This window comes from Oncorhynchus keta, chromosome 21, assembly GCF_023373465.1.
Source record: "Oncorhynchus keta strain PuntledgeMale-10-30-2019 chromosome 21, Oket_V2, whole genome shotgun sequence".
Lineage (NCBI taxonomy): Eukaryota > Metazoa > Chordata > Actinopteri > Salmoniformes > Salmonidae > Oncorhynchus > Oncorhynchus keta.
Genome location: NC_068441.1, coordinates 20,633,136 through 20,660,074, shown reverse-complemented (window position 1 = coordinate 20,660,074; position 26,939 = coordinate 20,633,136). Strand labels below are relative to the sequence as shown.

Below are 26,939 nucleotides of genomic sequence, written 5' to 3'. Positions count from 1 at the left end.
GGCTATGAGAGAGACATACGGGGCTATGATAGGGACAGACAGGGCTGTGAGACAGACAAACAGGGCTATGATAGGGACAGACAGGGCTATGAGAGAGACAGACAGGGCTATGAGAGAGACAGACAGGGCTATGATAGGGACAGACAGGACCATGGTGCATCCGAACGGAAGCCTGTCAGAATTAGCCTGTGAGCTATGAGTTGAGACGAGTCTTGAGGGATTAGCGACAGGCAGCTAGGCTAACACTGTCCAGGGTCAGGACAACCAAGGCCATCACAAATATCTTACCTGATGTGAATCTCACTGTTAAGACACATACCAGGCTGTACCCGACAGTGGAGAATTGGCCCACAGTCACTCAGGGGTGTCCAGTTATGTGTCTCTATCCATTCTCTTGGGCTTAAAGCCAAATACTAAGGACTCTCTATTGGATGTGGAAAACATGTCGAAATTTAACTCCATGTCCCCATGAACTTCACGCAGATAAAACATCAGTCAAACATATCCATACTGAAAATCTTCATACCTTATTTTCAGAATGAATCAAAATAACTTTCCTTCAATTAATAACTTCAACAAAACTTGCTGTGATACTTTCTGTCATCAAGTATGGGGATTTGAGAGTGGAGGTGACAGCTGTGTGTAGACTGTATGGTAGGGGACTTCAGGTATGATGTCGTGGAGGGGACGTGAGGCAGGGAATAGCTCACTAAGGCAGCCATCTTTGATCCCATGGTCAGATCTGAGGTAATTAGACCAATTTCCATGGCAACCAGATCACATTCCATTATCTACTACGCCATTGGCCGACACTCTACCTTGCACACATGCACACACACACGCACACACACGCCAGTGAGTACATAGACATAGCTTCCTATGCACACATATACACACAAACACACACACACGTACATAGACACATACACACGTTCCTGAAGCCCTGGAGAGCAGGGCCCAACAGAGATGTGAAGTTTAGATGTGCAGCAACAGCTAAACGCCGTGTCAGGTTTCTCTGGGCTCGTGCTAAATTTAACCCTCTGATCCTGCAGCAGTCAGAGGGTTTAAATGCCAACCTGCAGTTGCTGCTCCACACCAGTTGTTCTCCACACATCTTCCTCTCTCCACTAACCCAGGCCAGAAGTGGGAGAGGCTCACTCACACACTCTCTCCAACACACTCAGACCTAACACCCCTATAGAACACACACAGTAGAGCCCAGAGGAACCAAACCAGAGTCTTCGCCCCCTAAACTTCAGCGTCGACCAGTATGGAGCTTTTCGAGACCAACCCCTACTTCTTCCCTGACCAACGCTTCTACGAAGGGGGGGACAACTTCTACCAGTCCCGGCTGCCGGGTGGGTATGACCAGGGGGGCTACCAGGAGCGCGGGGGTTCCATGATGGGGCTTTGTGGGGGTCTATCCGGGGGGGTTGGGGTAGGGTTGGGTGGAGGTATGGAGGACAAGGCAACCCCCTCTGGTCTCTCCCCCACCCGGAGCCCCACTGCCCCGGCCAGTGCCTACCCTGGGCCTGCAAGCTGTGCAAACGCAAGACTGTGACCATGGACCGACGGAAAGCGGCCACAATGCGTGAGAAGAGGAGGCTGAAGAAGGTGAACGAGGCATTCGAGGCCCTGAAGAGGAGCACCCTGATGAACCCCAACCAGAGGCTGCCCAAGGTGGAGATCCTGAGGAGTGCCATCCAGTACATTGAGAGGCTGCAGGCACTCGTCTCCTCCCTCAACCAGCAGGAGACCGACCAGGGAACGCAGGGCTTACAATACCGCACCGGACCTGCTCAACCCAGGGTGAGTAGGAGACAGGGACGCAGGGAGGAAGAGATGGACGGTGTGAGGGATGAAAGAACCACACCAACCTACAGTAGAGGTCTGGGAGAAACAGCAAGGTAGAAGGGAGGAGAGAGGGATGGAGGGAGGGAGGTTAACAGAGATACATGAGGATGGGAGTGGTTGAGGAGGAAGAGAAAGAATATGAGGAAAAGGCTAAATGAGAGAAAAGATGTGAATAAAGTGAGAGAGGGAATGGCACAGTAGAAGAGAGAGGCGTCAAAGAGGGATAGGCAGACTGGAGAGGGATGAAGGGAATGAGGAGTGAAGAAAGAGGGATGAAGGGAATGATGAGTGAAGAAAGAGGGATAGGCAGACTGGAGAGGGATGAAGGGAATGAGGAGTGAAGAAAGAGGGAGAGGCAGACTGGAGAGGGATGAAGGGAATGAGGAGTGAAGAAAGAGGGATGAAGGGAATGAGGAGTGCAGAAAGAGGGAGAGGCAGACTGGAGAGGGATGAAGGGAATGAGGAGTGAAGAAAGAGGGAGAGGCAGACTGGAGAGGGATGAAGGGAATGAGGAGTGAAGAAAGAGGGATGAAGGGAATGAGGAGTGAAGAAAGAGGGAGAGGCAGACTGGAGAGGGATGAAGGGAATGAGGAGTGAAGAAAGAGGGAGAGGCAGACTGGAGAGGGATGAAGGGAATGAGGAGTGAAGAAAGAGGGACCAGAGACTTGGAAACGACTGCAAATGACATGGATGGGAATAATCGCCCCCAACATTTTGGAAATGATGTTATTTGAGTACATGTAGGCCCACAGGCATTAACAGTGCTTTTAGGTAAGGCAGGTGTGGCGGTTGGGTGTGTTAGTTGTAAAGGCTTTTTATATGTCTGTGTGTGCTAGTGTGAGTCTGGTAGGAGGGTAGATCTACGTCTGGTGTGTAAACTCTGATATATGGTGTTCGCCTCTCGTAGAATACAAGGTTTCAACAGAACAGTTCCAGAACAGAGCTCTTACATTCATTGACAGTTGTCATAGACAAGTACCGCGGACAGAGCCCTCATAAAACCATCCCCTAACAACACAGACAGAACAGCACTTTGAGGTATATTGAAACATTTCACCCTGGCGTGCGTGAATTCCCTTGGGAGTGCTGATATGGCTATTTTTTTTAAAGACATGCTACATACATCATTTGTATCCCTCATAAGTACTTCAAACACAGCACTCACCTAATCTTGATTTAGTTTCATCTTAACCTACCAGCTTTCAGAAACAGTTGTAATGGATAATGTGTTATGACACAGTAGTACAATCAATTATTCATAAAGTAATTGATGAAGCTGTGTGTGTAGTGAGTGGAGTTGTGGGTAGTGTAGTGTGTGTGCTTCACTTGGTAGAGCATGGCGCTTCCAATGCCAGGATTGTGGGTTCGATTCCCATGGGGGACCAGTACGAAAAAATATGAAAATGTATGCACTCACTACTGTAGTGTCTGCTAAGTGACCATTTAAAAAAAGAAATTGTTTGATGAATCATTGAAAAAGAGACAGGCAACACCAGCTTCTTAGCTACGACAGACAAAGATGATCAATAGTAGTGTGTGTTCGTCGTTGTGAGTAGTGTAGTGTGTGTCTATAGTTGTGAATGAGATGATGTGTGTGTCACTGGCATCGTCTGTGTGGGGTGGGGCGTGACGTGTCACATAAAGCGGGGTGAATGACAGTGCCTTGTCTCCATGGTAACAGGTGTCGTCGTCGAGTGAGCAGGGATCAGGCAGCACCTGCTGTAGCAGCCCAGAGTGGAGCAACACCTCAGACCACTGTACCCAGAGCTACAGCAACGAGGGTAAACACATAATGTATTACATTTCAGCAATGCACCCTGAACTTGTTGAAAATGTTAGCTGTTTTGACGTTCTCTCATGTCTCTCTCTAGACCTCCTGAGTGCAGACTCTCCAGAGCAGACTAACCTGCGCTCTCTGACGTCCATCGTGGACAGCATCACAGCAGCAGAGGGGGCTCCGCTGGCCTACCCTGTACCTGTGGACATTCCCAAATAAACCCAGAGCAGCAGACAGACATGTGTGCTGTTAACAGGTCCAATACATCACAAACCATCTTTTTTTACTCCCTTCCCTGAGGAGGTAGTCACTGATGGGATATAACTGGATAGGTGAAAGCCATGCAGCGAAACCTACTGTACATTCCACCTATCCAAGCATGTTAGATCAGTGACTACTTCAATGAAGGGAGGAAAGAAGGCCAGGCCCTGTGTGTCCCAGCTAGTTGCAAGCTAGCACTTGGACACCACACAGCACCATACACACCCACACACCACACAACACCATACACACCAACATAGGCCAGGAGGTTTTTCCAGGACTAACTCCTGGCCCTAACCTAAAGCCCTCACACCTCTTCCAGGCCTGAGGCCTTATTCCCTACCTACCAAACCCTGTGGTCCACGTCTCCCTACCAGTAGGTTACAGGTCAGATCCTAACGTGAGAACCCACTGACATCAATCTATGCATGTTTTAGGACAAAAATCCAGTTCCCTGTGTGGATCTCAAGTTAGAACTGAGGCCCTAAGTGCCACTGGAAAGGAGAAACGAGAATTATGGTTTTCTGTCCTGACTTAATGCAGAAGAATATATGTTTCCTCCTTTTCTAAATCTTTCCCTGATCTATCTTGCATTCTGTTTGCGTGTGTTATGCTTAAAAAACATTAGTTTATTATTTGTGGGGCCAATATGTACCATGGCAGTTTTGACCAATGCATCTGCTTAATTTAAACTGGTAATGAATGCTAGTGATGTAAATACGTTCCGTTTTCTACAGAGTGGTTTTGCTATTTTATTTTCTATTTTTTTGCTAACTTATTTTTGAGTTTTATAATAAAGATTGTTGTGTATTTGTAGATGTCCCAACTTGTATTTGTAGATGTCTAAACTTGCATTAAAGACCATTTTCAATACTTGGCCGCAGTTAACGTCTTCACATGCAAGCACATACCTGCATGCCAACCATCACCTCAAAATGAACACACAACATCAACATTTATCTTTACAAAAAACAGCTTTACTTATGTCTATAGTGTCATAAATACAATACACTTTTTAAATAGCCAAATAATAAAATCTTGATTTGTCAGCATCATTTCACACCTGGAATAAATACACACACAGTACTCGTAGCTGCCACAGTAACACATGACATATTTTAGACACCTTTAAAACATTGGCTGTAAAATAAAAAGAAATACACCCATCCAACACTTCACTAGTTCACTGACAGAGCTCTCTCATTGGAGGAGAGGAGGTCATACACACAACACGTGCTAGTGCTCGGGCAGCATCATTGGCCACTTTCACATCCCCATGGCAACTGGACAGGAAAGGGGCGGCAGGGGAAAAGTCCATATATGGCATCATCACTGTCTCTGTCAGGTGTCCTGTTTGTGAGGATTTTCGTTTGGCTGATGCCTAGCAGCAATTTACTGTTTGATTTGAAACGAAGTAGAGAAAAACAACACCATCCATCCATGGAGGTTAGTCTAGGGTTTGGCTTTCGTAACATGCTGTTTCCCTTAAGTCTCAAATATTGGAGCCTATTGCTTTCATTTACACACACAGCTCATCCTGTATCCTCTCATATCTACAGGATCACCTACTCTACTCATGGTAGCTACATCAGTGTCAAATAGAGGAAGGAAACGAGTGGAGATAGGAAAGGGCAGGAGGAAAGGAGAAAAGGAGATGGGAAAGGAAATGGGAAAGGAGTTCTGAAAAGAGAGAAGGAAAGTAGGGGATAAAAGGCAGGAAAGGTAACTGAACCGTTTAGGTCTGGACCCAAGAACCTGTGGCTGAGAATCATAGTATTAGTATCACATAGAGTAACAGGCCCCTGCTTAGTGAGTCCTTCATATAACTCCAGACACTGACAGCATATAAGACACACAGAGGTCCAACACACAAATAGAACAGTCACCACCGAATACAGGGCATTGGGTTTCATACAGCAATGATATTATAATATTCTCCATATATAATTCCAATATATATATTTATATATATTTATATAAAAAAACATATGTCATCCATTTTATTTACAGAGAGACAATAAATGATTAATACCTTGCATAACCGAGGGGACGACGTGTAGGTGGAAAACACCCAGGAGCTAGAGTAAAATTAGACTAGAACCCACAAATGAGCAATTAGGTCTAGAACCCACAGAGTAGGAATTAGGACTAGAACCCAGAGATTCGGAATTAGGACTAGAACCCACAGAGTAGGAATTAGGACTAGTACTCACAGATTCGGGAATTAGGACTAGAACCCACAGAGTAGGAATTAGGACTAGTACTCACAGATTCAGAATTAGGACTAGAACCCACAGAGTAGGAATTAGGACTAGTACTCACAGATTTGGGAATTAGGACTAGAACCCACAGAGTAGGAATTAGGAATAGAACCCACAGATAAAGAATTAGGACTAGAACCGACAGATTAGGAATTAGGACTATGCGGGAGCACGACACCACAACAACAAGGCTACTGGGGGTACTGGGTTTACTGGGAATAGCAACTGGGCCGAGTCTCCTTTACAGCAGCGAGTGTGGCAATGAGCACGCTCAGAGTTCAAAGGTCAAAAAGTCAGAGGTCACCTCCGAATTGCACGTGTCCCACGGAGAAGGTGAGAGGTGACGCTGGATACAGGTCCCTTAACGTCAAGATCTCTCCCAAATTTGGCATGTCACTCTCGAAAGGCCGCAAGCATGTGTCCATACAGGTCATGGGAATAAACTGAGAGAGATACAAAGGAAGACAGAAGGAGAAAGCGAGGGAGAGAAAGAAAGAGGGAGAGAGAGAGGGTTGGCAACTGGGGTGGAACTAGCATGAGGTTTCCCTAAACCTTTTGTTAGCATTGCTCAGTCAGGAATAGGCTAATGGTCCTAGCCATTTGTTAGCATTGCTAGGATATCTTACCTGTTAACGTTAGCTCCTGTTAGTAAGTGGAGTGGAGTTAGCATGAGTACGTCCGTACAGCAGAGGGGTCGAGTCTCTGGGGAGCCGGGGGAGGAGCTAGACAGTGTGTGGCAGAAGTGGGCGTGGCCGAGCGGGACAGAGAGGAGACAGCGTGCAGTGAGACAGGCAAAGCAAAGAGACCGGCACACACTCACACACGCATGAATGCCCTCACACACATCAAGCGTTAAGATGAAATCATTTTGTGGCTGTTATTGTTAGGGCTTGCATTGTCAGTGAATCGCAAAACACACTCAAATCACATCCACACGACTGCAATTCAATTAGCTACGACCTCACAGTACCCCTTTCCAAACACACACACCTTCTGGTTGCAGCTGTTTCCTGGGCACCAGGGCCATGGACGGGGGCATGGACATGGAGGGCATACGGAACCCAGCGGGCAGTGTTTCCATGGAGCCCGCCATCATGCCCATTCCCCCTCCTCCCTCCCGCGCTCGGAAACGCTTACGCCACGATGGAGAGCGGCGGAACGTCTTATCATCCCCACTCTACACAGAGAGAGAAAGTAAACAAACAAACAGCCATGTAAAAGCAATCAAAGTGGTTATAAAGAAACAGAATCCATATTTCACAGGAAGACGGCAAAACTGAAACACTTGTGGTTCCATTATTTCCTTATTACTCACCTCCTCCAGTCTGCGGTCAGTGCCCAGGGCCAGGACGTTGTTGAACTCTCTCTCCAGAACCTGCCGAGCCTGGCACACACACACACAGCATATAGATATACAGCATTTATACAACCTGAATGCTGATTGGTTAAAAGTGCAATCCATCCCGTCTATTCCACAAGTTATCACCAGCTAAATCTATGGTGTTACAATGCCTATTTACTCTGTTCCATCAGCCCAGCCAGGCATGTTATAAACTTGACCTCCACTATAAAAAGCATCTAGACATTATCTCACATTTCTTTTAGACAACAGCTGAGATTTGTATAAACCTTAGTGTCTGTCTCTCCGACATTTGCAACATTGTTTCAATTTTCAAATTTGATCTCCAACTGTCCCACAGTAATGAACGTGTCGGGGTGGGTCAAGAGTTGGGATGAAAGAGAAAGGCAGGCAGCGTTTCTCAGCCAGTCGAAGTTATGAATCAGCGGGCATCATTTGTATGGATATATACAAAGAAATGTCAATTTAAAAAAGGTCAAACAAAACCAAATGCAGCTAGTTTGCAGTCTTCCCAGCTTCAGTTTGAAGTTATTGTGTTAGCTGTGTTGTTGGCTAGCTCCTCTGAACAACAGTGTCCTGACGAGAGAGCACATTTTCTATGCCTGGTGAAATCGTGCCTTATTGGCTCATTGTTACGGATGTATCCAAATAAATGTCACTAGAAAACAACTTAAACAAATGCAACTACTGTTGTTGATTTTTCTTCACTGATTGGCGTGACTCTAAGTTAGCCGTAGTTGGCTAGCTAGCAAGCAAAGGGATAAGAATGTTTCCAGCCAGAATGGCAACCGAACCAATAGAACGAATGACCAGCCGGCTTGGGTAGCAATCCTAGATTTGTTTTGGGACTATATCTTGTGGAAGGATGAAATAGTATGACAAAAGTTCTCAAAATAAAGTTTTTAATTAAAATATGTCAATCATTGTTTGAAAATGTTGTTAACCCATTGTATAAAAGTGATAATGCTTTTGAAGCCGGTGTTTGGAGGATATATTGGCTTATTGACATGGTTTGCCGGCCCGAGACGAACTCCCGTGCCAATATATCCTCCAAACAACAGCTTTTCTGGCATTATCACTTAAATAGACAGCTGGCGTTACTCCTAGGGCTGTGGCAGTCATGACATTTTGTCAGCCGGTAGGTAATTGTCATGCAAATGACTGCCGGTCTCACGGTAATTGACCCGCATTTAACATAAACATGTTTAGCATCTGCGGGCTTCCACACCATAGAAATGTGACTGGTAAACTCATGGGTACACTCGCAAAGGCTGCTTGGTATGGTGGTGCAATCATTTCCATTGTAATGCAGAATGTTCATTCAAATAATACTAACTAATGTGGCTCATGCAATGGAATGTCGTTTTTGTAATGCCAGTTGCGTTGAATCAACAAATCAAAGCACAGACTGATGGGTATACTTCCTGCTTTTACATCCTTCTTTTACTTCCTGCTTTGCTCCAATGGGTACACACTCAAAATGGCTACAAGTCCACCCATTATGTCATCATTGACTTGACTGGGGACATCCGTTCTATTATGTGTAGGCCAACTGTAGGACGGTGAGAACAGCAGTAACGTTATGGCTAGCCTCAATAAACCTAGTTTCTCTCGGTTTGATGCAGTCAAGTCAGGTACTATGTAATCGGATGGAATGATAAATAACCCACACACACACACACACACACACACACACACACACACACACACACACACACACACACACACACACACACACACACACACACACACACACACACACACACACACACACACACACACACACACACACACACACACACACTCGGCCTCTGCTCCCTAATAGTCTAGAGCTGCTCGCTCTGTGCCTCTCTCTCTCTCGCTTTCTCTACAGCTCTGTTTTAATAAAGTAGCAAAACAATGGGCTTTTCTGCTGCTTCCCTCACTCAGATCGGACCGGTTGTCTTGTATTTATGTATATTCCGGGGCTTCCCGTGTCCATTTCCAAACAGGAGCCCTAATTCTCATCATCATTTGTCCTCATCATTCAGATTATTCACATTTAACCATGAAGTGTTTAGAGAGTAATTAGATGGACAATAGAGCACTAAGTACCAGGCAAATAGCGTTTGGTAAACTACCCATCAGCGGCATTCATTTGAGCAGTTTTGAATGCTCAAATGAATGCCAACGGTCACAGGGAATTTGACTGGGTCATGACTCGTGACTGGTGTGGCGGTAATATGCTAACTGTGACAGCCCTAGTCATTCCTACACAGCGCTATTCCCTCGACCAAGGGTGTGTGTCTGTGTGTACCTGTGTGTTCTGCATGGGGATCTGCAATATGAGAGCCAGGCTGCTGTAGTCGAAGGTCTCATCCAGAGCAATGAGAGCCCCGTGGACTCCACTCTCCATCAGGTTGGTATTGTAGTCCTTCAGACCTATACTCTGGACCCAGTGCACTACCTGCTCATTGGTCCACACTAACGCATCTACAGAGAGGGGAGAGGGGGTATGGAAAGAGGGGGAGAGGAGAGAGAGACGGGAGAGGGATAGACAGAGAGAGACAGAGAGAGGTGTATTACTATCACAGCATATAGACCAGTGCATCTAATAAACAGACAGAGAATATCATATCAGAAGTATTCACACTCCAATAGTGTACTGTCAATGGCATACTGCCTTTGTTCTGAATAAGCACAGCTGTCACCCAGCTTTTTCAGAGAGGAACAGGCGGTGTGTGTGTGTGTGTGAGGAGGGGGGCTTCTGATGTGACAGGACAGCTGAGTCAAGTTCATATGCAGTGCTGAAGGTCATAAGGTAGCAAAGCTTTAGCTGGCTCTCTGTGTGTGTGTGTTCATGTGCATGTGCGTACGTGTGTGTTCGTGTGCGTGTGTGTGTGTGTTCGTGCGTGCGTGTGTGTCCGTGTGCGCGCGCGCGCGCGCGTGTGTGTGTGTGTTCATGTGCGTGTGTGTGTGTGTATGTGTGGAGATAGCAGTAAAAGGCTCAGCTGTCCATACATAGAGCTCCAACCCTCTTAAATCCCGTGTGGCTCAGTTGGTAGTGCATGGTGCTTGCAACTCCAGGGTTGTTAGTTTGATTCCCACGGGGGACCAGTATGAAAATGTATGAACTCACTACTGTAAGTCACTCTGGATAAGAGTGTCTGCTAAATGACTAAAATGTAAATGTGCTGTGTCTGCAGACCACTGAGACAGGATCTCACATGATGACATTGATAATGAGAGATCCTGTCTATGAGTATGGATGTTTACCTTTCATGTCGTGCATGCTCTCCTCTCTACGACGGTCCAGGTCTTTCCTGTCGTAATTGAGTCTCTTCAAGCACATAATCCCATACTGCAGACTGGCCCTGATACACACAATATTATTTGTGAATTTTGTATTCCCACATTTTTATGGGTTAAATGTCATTGTTGACTGCACAAATTGAATACATATGTCATCACTTTTATGCCTATTTTTCCTATATTGATATTGAAAGTGTAGCATGGCAGCTCCTAAGAACGGTTGCTGTTGCCGTGGTGGCTGGCTGGTTACCATGGTGACTGACCTGTGGAAGCTGTCAACCATCTTGAGGTGTGTGCGGAGGTCTTTCTTGGTGAGGTGGTCCAGCATGCGGGCGTCCACCAGACACTCCATGAAGTAGGAGCGGTACTGAGGCAGACCCAGGCTGGGCAGCCACTCATTACCGATCCACTCATGGTTCATATCCCCGTATGCCAGAGTCTGTGTGTCAGGAGGGACACAGTTAGTGAGTATGTTTGACTGAGATTAGATACAATTGAGAGGTTCATCTGTGTACGTGGATTAACCAAAAGAGTAGGCGTGTGTGTATGTGTGTGTGTGTGTGTGTGTGTGTGTGTGTGTGTGTGTGTGTGTGTGTGTGTGTGTGTGTGTGTGTGTGTGTGTGTGTGTGTGTGTGTGTGTGTGTGTGTGTGTGTGTGTGTGTGTGTGTGTGGTCTGAGACTGTGCTCTCTGTGACATGGTGACAACCCCCCTGGCTCAGGTAATTGTTGTGATAACAACGACAGGTGTTAGTGGGAGGAGTTCTCACCTGAGCCCAGCTGCCCTCCTCATTCTCCTGAGTGATTGACAGCGTGGCAGAGACAGGACAGATTGGGTTAGACGCATGCACACAGTTAGCTAATGCTAATCACACACTGAGCTCTACAAATCTCTCCCTCGCCCTCCATTTGGCAACTCTGACCACAACTCTCTCCTCCTGATTCCTTCTTACAAGCAAATATTAAAGCAGGAAGCACCAGTGACCAGTGACTCGGTCTATAAAAAAGTGGTCAGATGAAGCAGATACTAAACTACAGGACTGTTTTGCTAGCAGACTGGAATATGTTCCGGGATTCTTCCGATGACATTGAGGAATACACCACATCAGTCACTGGATTTATCAATAAGTGCATCGAGGACGTCGTCCCCACAGTGACTGTACGTACATACCCCAACCAGAAGCCATGGATTACAGGCAACATCCGCACTGAGCTAAAGGGTAGAGCTGCTGCTTTCAAGGAGCGGAACTCTAATCAGGAAGCTTATAAGCTTATAAGAAATCCCGCTATGCCCTCCGACGAACGATCAAGCGTCAATACAGGACTAAGATTGAATCGTACTACACCGGTTCCGATGCTCGTCGGATGTGGCAGGGCTTGCAAACCATTACAGACTACAAAGGGAAGCACAGCCGAGAGCTTCCCAGTGGCACGAGCCTACCAGACAAGCTAAATAACTTCTATGCTCTCTTCGAGGCAAGTAATACTGAAACATGCATGAGAGCATCAGCTGTACCGGACGACTGTGTGATCACGCTCTTCGCAACCGATGTGAGTAAGACCTTTAAACAGGTCAACATTCACAAGGCCGCAGGTCCAGATTGATTACCAGGACGTGTACTCCGAGCATGCGCTGACCAACTGGCAAGTGTCTTCACTGACATTTTTAACCTCTCCCTGTCTGAGTCTGTAATACCAACATGTTTCAAGCAGACCGCCATAGTGCCTGTGTACAAGAACACTAAGGTAACCTGCCTAAATGACTACCAACCCGTAGCACTCACGTCTGTAGCCATGAAGTGCTTTGAAAGGCTGGTTATGGCTCACATCAACACCATTATCCCAGAAACCTTAGACCCACTCCAATTTGCATACTGCCCCAACACAGATCCACAGATGTCGCCATCTCTATTGCACTCCACACTGCTCTTTCCCACAGAAGGAACACCTACGTGAGAATGCTATTCATTGACTACAGCCCAGCGTTCAACACCATAGTGCCCTCAAAGCTCATCAATAAGCTAAGGACCCTGGGACTAAACACTTCCCTCTGCAACTGGATCCTGGACTTCGTGACGGGACGCCCCCAGGTAGTAAGGGTAGGTAGCAACACATCCACCATGCTGATCCTCAACACGGAGGCCTCCCAGGGGTGCTTGCTCAGTCCCCTCCTGTACTCCATGTTCATTCATGACTGCATGGCCAGGCACGACTCCAACATCATTAAGATTGCAGATGACGCAACAGTGGTAGGCCTGATCACTGACAATGATGAGACAGCCTATAGGGAGGTCAGAGACCTGACCATGTGGTGCAAGGGCAACAACCTCTCCCTCAACATGATCAAGACAAAGGAGATGATTGTGGACCACAGGAAAAGGAGGCCCGAGCACGCCCCCATTCTCATCGACAGGGCTGCAGCGGAGCAGGTTTGAGAGCGTCAAGTTCCTTGGCGTCGACATCACCAACAAACTAACATGGTCCAAGCTCACCAAGACAGTTGTGAAGAGGGCACAACAAAACCTATTCCCCCTCAGGAGACTGAAAAGATTTGGCATGGGTCCTCAGATCCTGAAAAGGTTTTACAGCTGCACCATCGAGAGCATCCTGATCGGTTGTATCTCTGCCTGGTATGGCAACATAATTACTTCAATTACCTCGACACTGGTGCCTCCGCACATTGACACATTGACTCTGTACTGGTACCCCCTGTATATAGCACCACTATTGTTATTTACTGCTGCTCTTGAATTAGTTGTTATTCTTATCCCTTACTTTCTTTTAGATATTTTCTTAAAACAGCATTGTTGGTTAAGGGCTTGTAAGTAAGCATTTCACTGTAAGGTTGACAAATAAAATTTGATTTACATTTTTTGAGTGATCTGAGTCCCATGCACCAATGTAACCGACAAGGTACTGAACACAGGAAAGCCATATGGAGAGATGGCTCAACTTTAACACCAGAATGCTGAGACATAATTCATCACAACACAACCTAACAGACAACCAGCATAAATCTACACACAATAACTCATCAAAACAACAGAGCCTAATATGGTGCACCAAAGACATGCTAACCCAGGCACAAACAAGGAGGCAGTATGCATTGTAGTTGTAGGAGGCTGGGGATGAGCGTTTGCAGAAGCAAGCATATGTGTAGCACAGCGGGGCAGAGTGTGTGTGGGTGTGTGATGTGTGTGGTGTGTGTGTGGTGGGGAGGGGGTCACACAGATGGCACTGACCGCTTTAGTGGAGGAAGCCAGGTTCTCCATCTCTTCATGGGTTAACCACACATTTCCGGAGGACTGTGCAGAGAGGGAGAGCACGCACGAGCACGCACACACAATTACAGACAGACAACAAAGAAAAGCACGCACACACGCATACAGTGTCTGTAGTGAGAGGGAGTGTGTCAGGCAGGCAGTATCTGGCACACTGTTGAGAGAGTAGGTTTCCCGCTCCACCCCATGCAGCACAGTGGACAGAGTGAAGAGTACTGTCAACTCCAAAAGCACTATCATTACAGGGTCAGTGAAGTGACAGGTGATGGGCAGTGTGTGTGTATGTACCATGAGCGGTACAAAGAGGCTGTGTGTGTGTGTGTGTGTGTGATGTGTGATGTGTGATGTGTGTGTGTGTGTGTGTGTTTGTACCGTTCTAGAGGTGAGTGGGGCAGAGGGGCTGGTGAGGGACACCATCTCCTGGATGGCCAGTCTCAGTTTGAGGCGGTGCAGGGGGTTACTGATGCCAATCTCCCTCTGGATCTCTGTGTCCGACAGGGCCGACATGATGGCACCGCTCTTCACGTTGGCACGACACGCTGCCACGTACCAGGCGGGCATCCCCACCCACAACTACATTGGTGAGAGAGAGCATCATCTTCATCATCACCACCACCATCAACATCATAATCACACACAGTATAACACTCCAGGTGATTATATGGTAGGAGAAGGTTAAGGTAGAGTAGGGTTTAGGGGAATCTGGAGGCTAGGGATAGGGTAAGGTTGTGGTGGAGGTTAGGGGTCAGGAGTTAGAGGTTATACCTCTAGCCAGGAGACCACAGTTGGTCCATCCCACTGAGCGAAGGGCAGTCCTCTCCTCCTGGCCTCCTCTAGCAGCTCATGTCTGACACAGAGACAGGGGAGAGATAGAAACGGGGGAGAAAGAGGGAGTGAGAGAGAGAGAAAGAGAGAGGAGAGGAAACAACTAATGTTGGCATGGCCTCTGGAGCACATGAATGTTTTATTCTACTACGGAACAGAGTGAGGCCAGGGTTTCACAGCTTCCAAAATGTATTCACAATTCAACTGACAGAGACACCACCAATTGACCTTGCATTTAGACAGAAAGAGAAAGAGAGTGTGTGTGTGTGAGTGGTAGGTAAAGGTCTTACTTCTTCTTCATCCTGCGGTCTCTCTCTGCCTGCGTGCCCAGCTTGCCCAGAGTCATGGTGTCTCCGATGCTCATCTCAAAGTCTACTGAGACACACAACACAACAGACATAGCATCACTCACACATACCTGTACATACAGTAGCCTACAAAAGACAGAGATTACAGGTCCAGCTGAGTTACCTCCCGGCATCAGGGCAGGCAGAGGCTGTCCCTCCCTCCCCAGTGTCCCTCCTCCCTCCATCCTGCCCTTCTCCTTGCTCTTCCCAAACAGACGACCTATAGATGACTTGATGCCCTTCTTCGCTTTACCCCTGTAGAGAGAGAGAGAGAGAGAAAGAGAGAGAGAGAGTGAGCGAGGGAGAGAGAGAGAGAGACACAAAGTATAAGTGGGATTGAAAGAATGTGTGTGTATGTGGGGGAGGGGGTGTGTGTGTGTGTGTGTGTGTGTGTGTGTGTGTGTGTGTGTGTGTGTGTGTGTGTGTGTGTGTGTGTGTGTGTGTGTGTGTGTGTGTGTGTGTGTGTGTGTGTGTGTGTACCCTCGTCCGTCCTCCAGACTGCCAGTGAGCTGGGCGAAGTTGGTCTCCAGTCTCAGACTGCGGGGAGAGGAGGGGGGAGACGTCTCACACTTGATAGTAGCCTTGTCCTCACGAGCTTCCACTGGAGACTGGAGGGAGAGAGAGAGGTGAGAAAGAGTGAAGCCACCTTTATCTGTTAGGAGGCTATTTGGAGCTAGGATAGGAGCTTTCTCAGAGAGGCTGTGACAACCCCTTGTCCAGCGGGAAGGATCCTGTCTTTCCAATCGCAACCTTGAACACTTTGTTCATTTCAGTAACTCTCCATATCTGGGAGCTGTACTGCCTCTCTTAGTTGTGTAGATAAAGAGAAAACTGACTTACTGCTATTTTTCTACGGTGTTTCCTTAAGTCGCTAGGCTGTTAAAGACAGGAGGGAGGCACAGACACACCAACACATAGTTAGAGGCAACCAGTTGTTAGACATACAATCAAAACCAGTTACTGGGGTTACTGAAGAGAGAATGAATAAGCAGCAGTTGAGTGACTTGTTGTTTCACACTGTAAACATTGTGTGTGAGTACATCAATCCAAACATGTTGTCAGGTTAGTCCTCTCTGATGGTTAAGTGCATGTCTGTGTCTCACCAGGGTCATGATTCCCAGCTGGTGGCTGGCGTTGTGGGTGTTGTGTTTGGGGGTAGAGCGTCCGCTGGTGGGAGGGGACGAGGAGGAAGCCAGGGACTGGGCAGTGGCTGAGCTGGGCATTGTTCGGGGGCGGAGTGTAACGTTGAGTCCGTCCATGCTACCACTGTTCACACGAGACTCTATCTCATCTGCCCTGAGGTCAGCAGACTCCCTCTCCACCTGGATCATCCTGAACACCAGAGAGTACAGTGGGATGAGACACAATAACTACATATTACACACATAATAACTACATCTTACACACATAATAACTACATCTTACACACATAATAACTACATCTTACACACATAATAACTACATCTTACACACATAATAACTACATCTTACACACATAATAACTACATCTTACACACATAATAACTACATCTTACACACATAATAACTACATCTTACACACATAATAACTACATCTTACACACATAATAACTACATCTTACACACATAATAACTACATCTTACACACATAAACTACATCATACACACAATAACTACATCTTACACACATAATAACTACATCTTACACACATAATAACTACATCTTACACACATAATAACTACATCTTACACACAATAACTACATCTTACACACATAATAACTACATCGTACACACATAATAACTACATCTTACACACATAATAACTACATCTTACACACATAATAACTACATCTTACACACAATAACTACATCTTACACACATAATAACTACATCGTACACACATAATAACTACATCTTACACACAATAACTACATCTTACACACATAATAACTACATCTTACACACAATAACTACATCTTACACACATAATAACTACATCTTACACACATAAACTACATCATACACACAATAACTACATCGTACACACATAATAACTACATCTTACACACAATAACTACATCTTACACACATAATAACTACATCTTACACACATAATAACTACATCTTACACACAATAACTACATCTTACACACATAATAACTACATCATACACACATAATAACTACATCACACACACATAATAACTACATCTTACACACATAATAACTACATCTTACACACATAATAACTACATCACACACACATAATAACTACATCTTACACACATAATAACTACATCTTACACACACAATAACTACATTTTACACACATAATAACTACATCATACACACATAATAACTACATCTTACACACAATAACTACATCTTACACACATAATAACTACATCATACACACATAATAACTACATCTTACACACATAATAACTACATCTTACACACAATAACTACATTTTACACACATAATAACTACATCATACACACATAATAACTACATCTTACACACATAATAACTACATCTTACACACATAATAACTACATCTTACACACATAATAACTACATCATACACACATAATAACTACATCTTACACACATAATAACTACATCTTACACACAATAACTACATCTTACACACATAATAACTACATCATACACACATAATAACTACATCATACACACATAATAACTACATCATACACACATAATAACTACATCTTACACACATAATAACTACATCTTACACACATAATAACTACATCATACACACACAATAACTACATCTTACACACAATAACTACATCTTACACACATAATAACTACACCATACACACATAATAACTACACCATACACACATAATAACTACACCATACACACATAATAACTACACCATACACACATAATAACTACACCATACACACATAATAACTACATCTTACACACATAATAACTACACCATACACACACAATAACTACATCTTACACACACAATAACTACATCATACACACATAATAACTACATCATACACACATAATAACTACATCATACACACATAATAACTACATCTTACACACACAATAACTACATCTTACACACATAATAACTACATCATACACACACAATAACTACATCTTACACACAATAACTACATCTTACACACATAATAACTACATCGTACACACATAATAACTACATCTTACACACAATAACTACATCTTACACACATAATAACTACATCTTACACACAATAACTACATCTTACACACATAATAACTACATCTTACACACATAATAACTACATCTTACACACATAATAACTACATCTTACACACACAATAACTACATCTTACACACATAATAACTACATCTTACACACATAATAACTACATCTTACACACATAATAACTACATCTTACACACAATAACTACATCTTACACACATAATAACTACATCGTACACACATAATAACTACATCTTACACACATAATAACTACATCTTACACACATAATAACTACATCTTACACACAATAACTACATCTTACACACATAATAACTACATCGTACACACATAATAACTACATCTTACACACATAATAACTACATCTTACACACATAATAACTACATCTTACACACAATAACTACATCTTACACACATAATAACTACATCGTACACACATAATAACTACATCTTACACACATAATAACTACACCATACACACATAATAACTACATCTTACACACAATAACTACATCTTACACACATAATAACTACATCTTACACACAATAACTACATCTTACACACATAATAACTACATCTTACACACATAAACTACATCATACACACAATAACTACATCGTACACACATAATAACTACATCTTACACACAATAACTACATCTTACACACATAATAACTACATCTTACACACATAATAACTACATCTTACACACAATAACTACATCTTACACACATAATAACTACATCATACACACATAATAACTACATCACACACACATAATAACTACATCTTACACACATAATAACTACATCTTACACACATAATAACTACATCACACACACATAATAACTACATCTTACACACATAATAACTACATCTTACACACACAATAACTACATTTTACACACATAATAACTACATCATACACACATAATAACTACATCTTACACACAATAACTACATCTTACACACATAATAACTACATCATACACACATAATAACTACATCTTACACACATAATAAATACATCTTACACACAATAACTACATTTTACACACATAATAACTACATCATACACACATAATAACTACATCTTACACACATAATAACTACATCTTACACACATAATAACTACATCTTACACACATAATAACTACATCATACACACATAATAACTACATCTTACACACATAATAACTACATCTTACACACAATAACTACATCTTACACACATAATAACTACATCATACACACATAATAACTACATCATACACACATAATAACTACATCATACACACATAATAACTACATCTTACACACATAATAACTACATCTTACACACATAATAACTACATCATACACACACAATAACTACATCTTACACACAATAACTACATCTTACACACATAATAACTACACCATACACACATAATAACTACACCATACACACATAATAACTACACCATACACACATAATAACTACACCATACACACATAATAACTACACCATACACACATAATAACTACATCTTACACACATAATAACTACACCATACACACACAATAACTACATCTTACACACACAATAACTACATCATACACACATAATAACTACATCATGCACACATAATAACTACATCATACACACATAATAACTACATCTTACACACATAATAACTACATCTTACACACATAATAACTACATCATACACACACAATAACTACATCTTACACACAATAACTACATCTTACACACATAATAACTACACCATACACACATAATAACTACACCATACACACATAATAACTACATCTTACACACATAATAACTACATCTTACACACATAATAACTACATCTTACACACACAATAACTACATCATACACACACAATAACTACATCTTACACACACAATAACTACATCATACACACACAATAACTACATCTTACACACACAATAACTACATCATACACACACAATAACTACATCTTACACACACAATAACTACATCTTACAAACACAATAACTACATCATACACACACAATAACTACATCTTACACACACAATAACTACATCTTACACACACAATAACTACATCATACACACAATAACTACATCTTACACACACAATAACTACATCTTACACACACAATAACTACATCTTACACACACAATAACTACATCTACACACACATAACTACATCTTACACACACAATAACTACATCTTACACACAATAACTACATCATACACACACAATAACTACATCATACACACATAATAACTACATCATACACACATAATAACTACATCATACACACACAATAACTACATCTTACACACACAATAACTACATCTTACACACACAATAACTACATCATACACACAATAACTACATCTTACACACACAATAACTACATCTTACACACACAATAACTACATCTTACACACACAATAACTACATCATACACACAATAACTACATCTTACACACACAATAACTACATCTTACACACAATAACTACATCTTACACACACAATAACTACATCATACACACATAATAACTACATCATACACACATAATAACTACATCATACACACATAATAACTACATCATACACGCATAATAACTACATCATACACACAATAACTACATCTTACACACACAATAACTACATCTTACACACACAATAACTACATCTTACACACACAATAACTACATCTTACACACACAATAACTACATCTTACACACACAATAACTACATCTTACACACACAATAACTACATCATACACACAATAACTACATCTTACACACACAATAACTACATCTTACACACACAATAACTACATCTTACACACACAATAACTACATCATACACACACAATAACTACATCATACACACAATAACTACATCTTACACACACAATAACTACATCTTACACACAATAACTACATCTTACACACACAATAACTACATCATACACACATAATAACTACATCATACACACATAATAACTACATCTTACACACACAATAACTACATCATACACACATAATAACTACATCATACACACATAATAACTACACCATACACACATAATAACTACATCTTACACACATAATAACTACATCTTACACACATAATAACTACATCTTACACACACAATAACTACATCATACACACACAATAACTACATCTTACACACACAATAACTACATCATACACACACAATAACTACATCTTACACACACAATAACTACATCATACACACACAATAACTACATCTTACACACACAATAACTACATCTTACACACACAATAACTACATCATACACACACAATAACTACATCTTACACACACAATAACTACATCTTACACACACAATAACTACATCATACACACAATAACTACATCTTACACACACAATAACTACATCTTACACACACAATAACTACATCTTACACACACAATAACTACATCATACACACAATAACTACATCTTACACACACAATAACTACATCTTACACACAATAACTACATCTTACACACACAATAACTACATCATACACACATAATAACTACATCATACACACATAATAACTACATCATACACACACAATAACTACATCTTACACACACAATAACTACATCTTACACACACAATAACTACATCATACACACAATAACTACATCTTACACACACAATAACTACATCTTACACACACAATAACTACATCTTACACACACAATAACTACATCATACACACAATAACTACATCTTACACACACAATAACTACATCTTACACACAATAACTACATCTTACACACACAATAACTACATCATACACACATAATAACTACATCATACACACATAATAACTACATCATACACACATAATAACTACATCATACACACAATAACTACATCTTACACACACAATAACTACATCTTACACACACAATAACTACATCTTACACACACAATAACTACATCTTACACACACAATAACTACATCGTACACACACAATAACTACATCTTACACACACAATAACTACATCATACACACAATAACTACATCTTACACACACAATAACTACATCTTACACACACAATAACTACATCTTACACACACAATAACTACATCATACACACACAATAACTACATCATACACACAATAACTACATCTTACACACACAATAACTACATCTTACACACAATAACTACATCTTACACACACAATAACTACATCATACACACATAATAACTACATCATACACACATAATAACTACATCTTACACACACAATAACTACATCATACACACATAATAACTACATCATACACACATAATAACTACATCATACACACATAATAACTACATCATACACACATAATAACTACATCATACACGCATAATAACTACATCATACACACAATAACTACATCTTACACACATAATCACTACATCATACACACATAATAACTACATTATACACATAATAACTACATCATACACACAATAACTACATCATACACATAATAACTACATCATACACACATAATAACTACATCTTACACACACAATAACTACATCATACACACATAATAACTACATCATACACACATAATAATAACACCATACACATATAATAATTACATCTGTGCTTCAGGAAGAAGCATAGCACAATTACAGCATCCATGAAGGTTTTAAATGATATCACTGAAGCCCTTGACAAAAAACAGCACCGTGTCTCACTTTTTATTGATCTCTCTAAGGCTTTTGATACAGTTGATCATGCTATATACTAAGGCAGAGATTGTCGAGTGTAGGTCTTTCAGAGTGCTAACTACCTGTCTAATAGAACTCAGTGCAATCAATTTGATGGGCTTATGTCTGTTAAATTGTCTGTCTTGAATGGTGTGCCCCAAGGCTCTGTACTTGGTCCTCTCTTATTCACTATTTATATAAATGATTTAGACAAAAATGTCCAAAATGCGCTACTTCATTTTTATGCTGATGATACTGTTATTTACTGTTGTGCCTCGTCTCTTACAACAGCTTTCCAGAACTTGCAAACTGCTTTTTATAACTGTTCAGGAGATTGAGGTTGTAACCTCATATAAATATCTTGGAATTTTAATTGATGACGGCCTCTCTTTTAAGTTGCATATTCAACAACTTACAAAATGATTGAAGCTGAAATTGGGATTTTATTTTAGGAATAAGGCCTGTTTTTCTTTTGAAGCCAGAAGGAGGCTAGTATCAGCTACATTTATGCCTTTATTAGACTATTGGGATATTTTATATATGAATGCTTCCGCTCAGTGTTAGAGATCAATTGACATCCTTTACCATGGCACTTTGAGATTTATTTTAAACTGCAAAACCCTTACGCACCACTGCACTTTGTATACCAGGGTTGGCTGGCCTTCTCTAGTCACTCGTAGGCTCAGGCACTGGTATACCTTTATTTACAAAGCCATTTTGGGTTTACTACCTTTTTATTTGGGCATTTTTATTGTTCAGAAATGTGGTGGGTACTCTCTTCGTTCGCTGGACTTTATCCTGCTAACTGTTCCAAATGTCCGAACTGAATTTGGTAAAAGGGCTTTTATGTACTCCGCGCCATCAGCTTGGAATGCCTTACAAAATACTTTTAAACTGGAAGAACTTGTCCAGATTGGTCTTTTTAAATCACAGATGAATGATCTTGAGACTGATTCCCTGACCTGCCAATGTTTTTAATTTGCTGTTTTTGATTCTGTTATACTCTTGTGAATTCTATGGTTTTTACTAGATTACTTGTAGTTTTTCATGTTGTTTGTCTGTAATTTTTGTAATGACTTGGTGCTGCCTATCTTGGCCAGGACGCTCTTGAAAAATAGATTTTAAATCTGGTTAAATAAAGGTTAAATAAAAATAAATAAAAATAAAAACATCATACACACATAAAAACTACATCACACACACATAAAAACTACATCACACACACATAATAACTACATCACACACACATAATAACTACATCATACACACATAAAAACTACATCACACACACATAATAACTACATCTTACACACATAATAACTACATCACACACACATAATAACTACATCACACACACATAATAACTACATCACACACACATAATAACTACATCACACACACATAATAACTACACCATACACACATATAAACTACATCATACACATAATAACTACATCATACACACATAGCAACTACATCATACACACATAATAACCAGCAGTATAAAGCATGTTCCCTGGGTGAGTGAGTTAAAGAAAAATGGTGCATCAAAAATGGGGGAAAGAACTTGCACATCGCTCTGCCTAGGAGTAACACAACCCTCAGGAAAGGAGGAAGCCAAGGCTTCAGATTCCGGAAAATGCTGGAGATATTATGGTGGAAGGTGATCTCTCTTTTGAAGAACATATCAAGACCATTTCAAGGACAGCTTTTTTCCATCTACGTAACATTGCAAAAATCAGAAACTTTCTGTCCAAAAATGATGCAGAAAAATCTATCCATGCTTATGTCACTTCTAGGTTAGACTACTGCAATGCTCTACTTTCCGTCTACTCGGATAAAGCACTAAATACACTTCAGTTAGTGCTAAATACGGCTGCTAGAATCCTGACTAGAACCCAAAAATGTGATCATATTACTCCAGTGCTAGCCTCCCTACACTGGCTTCCTGTCAAGGCAAGGGCTGATTTCAAGGTTTTACTGCTAACCTACAAAGTATTACATGGGCTTGCTCCTACCTATTTCTCTGATTTGGTCCTGCCGCACATACCTACACGTACGCTACGGTCACAAGACGCAGGCCTCCTAATTGACCCTATAATTTCTAATCACTTTTATCTCCCTCACCAACTTCAAACATCTGCTATCTGAGCAGCTAACCGATCGCTGCAGCTGTACATAGTCTATCGGTAAATAGCCCACCCATTTTTACCTACCTCATCCCCATACTGTTTTTATTTATTTACTTTTCTGCTCTTTTGCACACCAATATCTCTACCTGTACATGACCATCTGATCATTTATCACTCCAGTGTTAATCTGCAAAATTGTAATTATTCGCCTACCTCCTCATGCCTTTTGCACACAATGTATATAGACTCCCCCTTTTTTTCCTACTGTGTTATTGACTTGTTAATTGTTTACTCCATGTATAACTCTGTGTTGTCTGTTCACACTGTTATGCTTTATCTTGGCCAGGTCGCAGTTGCAAATGAGAACTTGTTCTCAACTAGCCTACCTGGTTAAATAAAGGTGAAATAAAAAAATAAAAAATAAAAAAAAACAGCTGGAGGCAGGGCTTTCTCCTATAGAGCTCCATTTTTATGGAACGGTCTGCCTATCCATGTGAGAGACGCAGACTCGGTCTCAACCTTTAAGTCTTTACTGAAGACTCATCTCTTCAGTGGGTCATATGATTGAGTGTAGTCTGGCCCAGGAGTGTGAAGGTGAACGGAAAGGCCCTGGAGCAACGAACCGCCCTTGCTGTCTCTGCCTGGTCGGTTCCCCTCTCTCCACTGGGATTCTCTGCCTCTAACACAGGGGCTGAGTCACTGGCTTACTGGGGCTCTTTCATACTGTCCCTGGGAGGGGTGCGTCACCTGAGTGGGTTGAGTCACTGATGTGATCTTCCTGTCTGGGTTGGTGCCCCCCCCTTGGGTTGTGCCGTGGCGGAGATCTTTGTGGGCTATACTCGGGCTTGTCTCAGGATGGTAAGTTGGTGGTTGAAGATATGCCTCTAGTGGTGTGGGGGCTGTGCTTTGGCAAAGTGGGTGGGGTTATATCCTTCCTGTTTGGCCCTGTCCGAGGGTGTCCTCGGATGGGGCCACAGTGTCTCCTGACCCCTCCTGTCTCAGCCTCCAGTATTTATGCTGCAGTAGTTTATGTGTCGGGGGGCTCGGGTCAGTTTGTTATTTCTGGAGTACTTCTCCTGTCTTATTCGGTGTCCTGTGTGAATTTAAGTATGCTCTCTCTAATTCTCTCTTTCTTTCTCTCTTTCTTTCTCTCTCTCGGAGGACCTGAGCCCTAGGACCATGCCCCAGGACTACCTGACATGATGACTCCTTGCTGTCCCCAGTCCACCTGGCTGTGCTGCTGCTCCAGTTTCAACTGTTCTGCCTTATTATTATTGGATCATGCTGGTCATTTATGAACATTTGAACATCTTGGCCATGTTCTGTTATAATCTCCACCCGGCAAAGCCAGAAGAGGACTGGCCACCCCTCATAGCCTGGTTCCTCTCTAGGTTTCTTCCTAGGTTTTGGCCTTTCTAGGGAGTTTTTCCTAGCCACCGTGCTGCTACACCTGCATTGCTTGCTGTTTGGGGTTTTAGGCTGGGTTTCTGTACAGGACATTGAGATATCAGCTGATGTATGAAGGGCTATATAA

At 42.1% G+C, this 26,939-nt stretch overlaps 2 protein-coding genes across 2 annotated transcripts in view; one reads left to right on the top strand and one right to left on the bottom strand.

Moving 5' to 3' along the window:
- Positions 1 to 1,073: 1,073 nt before the first annotated feature.
- On the top strand, positions 1,074 to 4,765 carry myog (myogenin). The gene is given in 4 exon segments (XM_035796890.2): positions 1,074 to 1,493; positions 1,496 to 1,809; positions 3,536 to 3,635; positions 3,726 to 4,765. Coding segments are annotated over 4 exon segments (762 nt in total). The 5' UTR covers positions 1,074 to 1,270; the 3' UTR covers positions 3,851 to 4,765.
- An 82-nt stretch (positions 4,766 to 4,847) lies between these two features.
- Positions 4,848 to 26,939, bottom strand: part of ppfia4 (PTPRF interacting protein alpha 4) — a 159,511-nt gene continuing 137,419 nt past the window's right edge. Inside the window, exons 15-29 of the mRNA XM_052473458.1 lie at positions 16,358 to 16,586; positions 16,095 to 16,130; positions 15,735 to 15,862; positions 15,379 to 15,509; positions 15,198 to 15,279; positions 14,848 to 14,929; positions 14,455 to 14,655; positions 14,044 to 14,106; positions 11,572 to 11,598; positions 11,068 to 11,243; positions 10,769 to 10,866; positions 9,810 to 9,985; positions 7,469 to 7,537; positions 7,144 to 7,330; positions 4,848 to 6,596 (exon numbers count right to left, since the gene is read on the bottom strand). Coding sequence (XP_052329418.1) covers positions 6,547 to 6,596; positions 7,144 to 7,330; positions 7,469 to 7,537; positions 9,810 to 9,985; positions 10,769 to 10,866; positions 11,068 to 11,243; positions 11,572 to 11,598; positions 14,044 to 14,106; positions 14,455 to 14,655; positions 14,848 to 14,929; positions 15,198 to 15,279; positions 15,379 to 15,509; positions 15,735 to 15,862; positions 16,095 to 16,130; positions 16,358 to 16,586 — 1,735 coding nt within the window. The 3' untranslated portion in view covers positions 4,848 to 6,546. The remainder of the gene's footprint in view (positions 6,597 to 7,143; positions 7,331 to 7,468; positions 7,538 to 9,809; positions 9,986 to 10,768; positions 10,867 to 11,067; positions 11,244 to 11,571; positions 11,599 to 14,043; positions 14,107 to 14,454; positions 14,656 to 14,847; positions 14,930 to 15,197; positions 15,280 to 15,378; positions 15,510 to 15,734; positions 15,863 to 16,094; positions 16,131 to 16,357; positions 16,587 to 26,939) is intronic.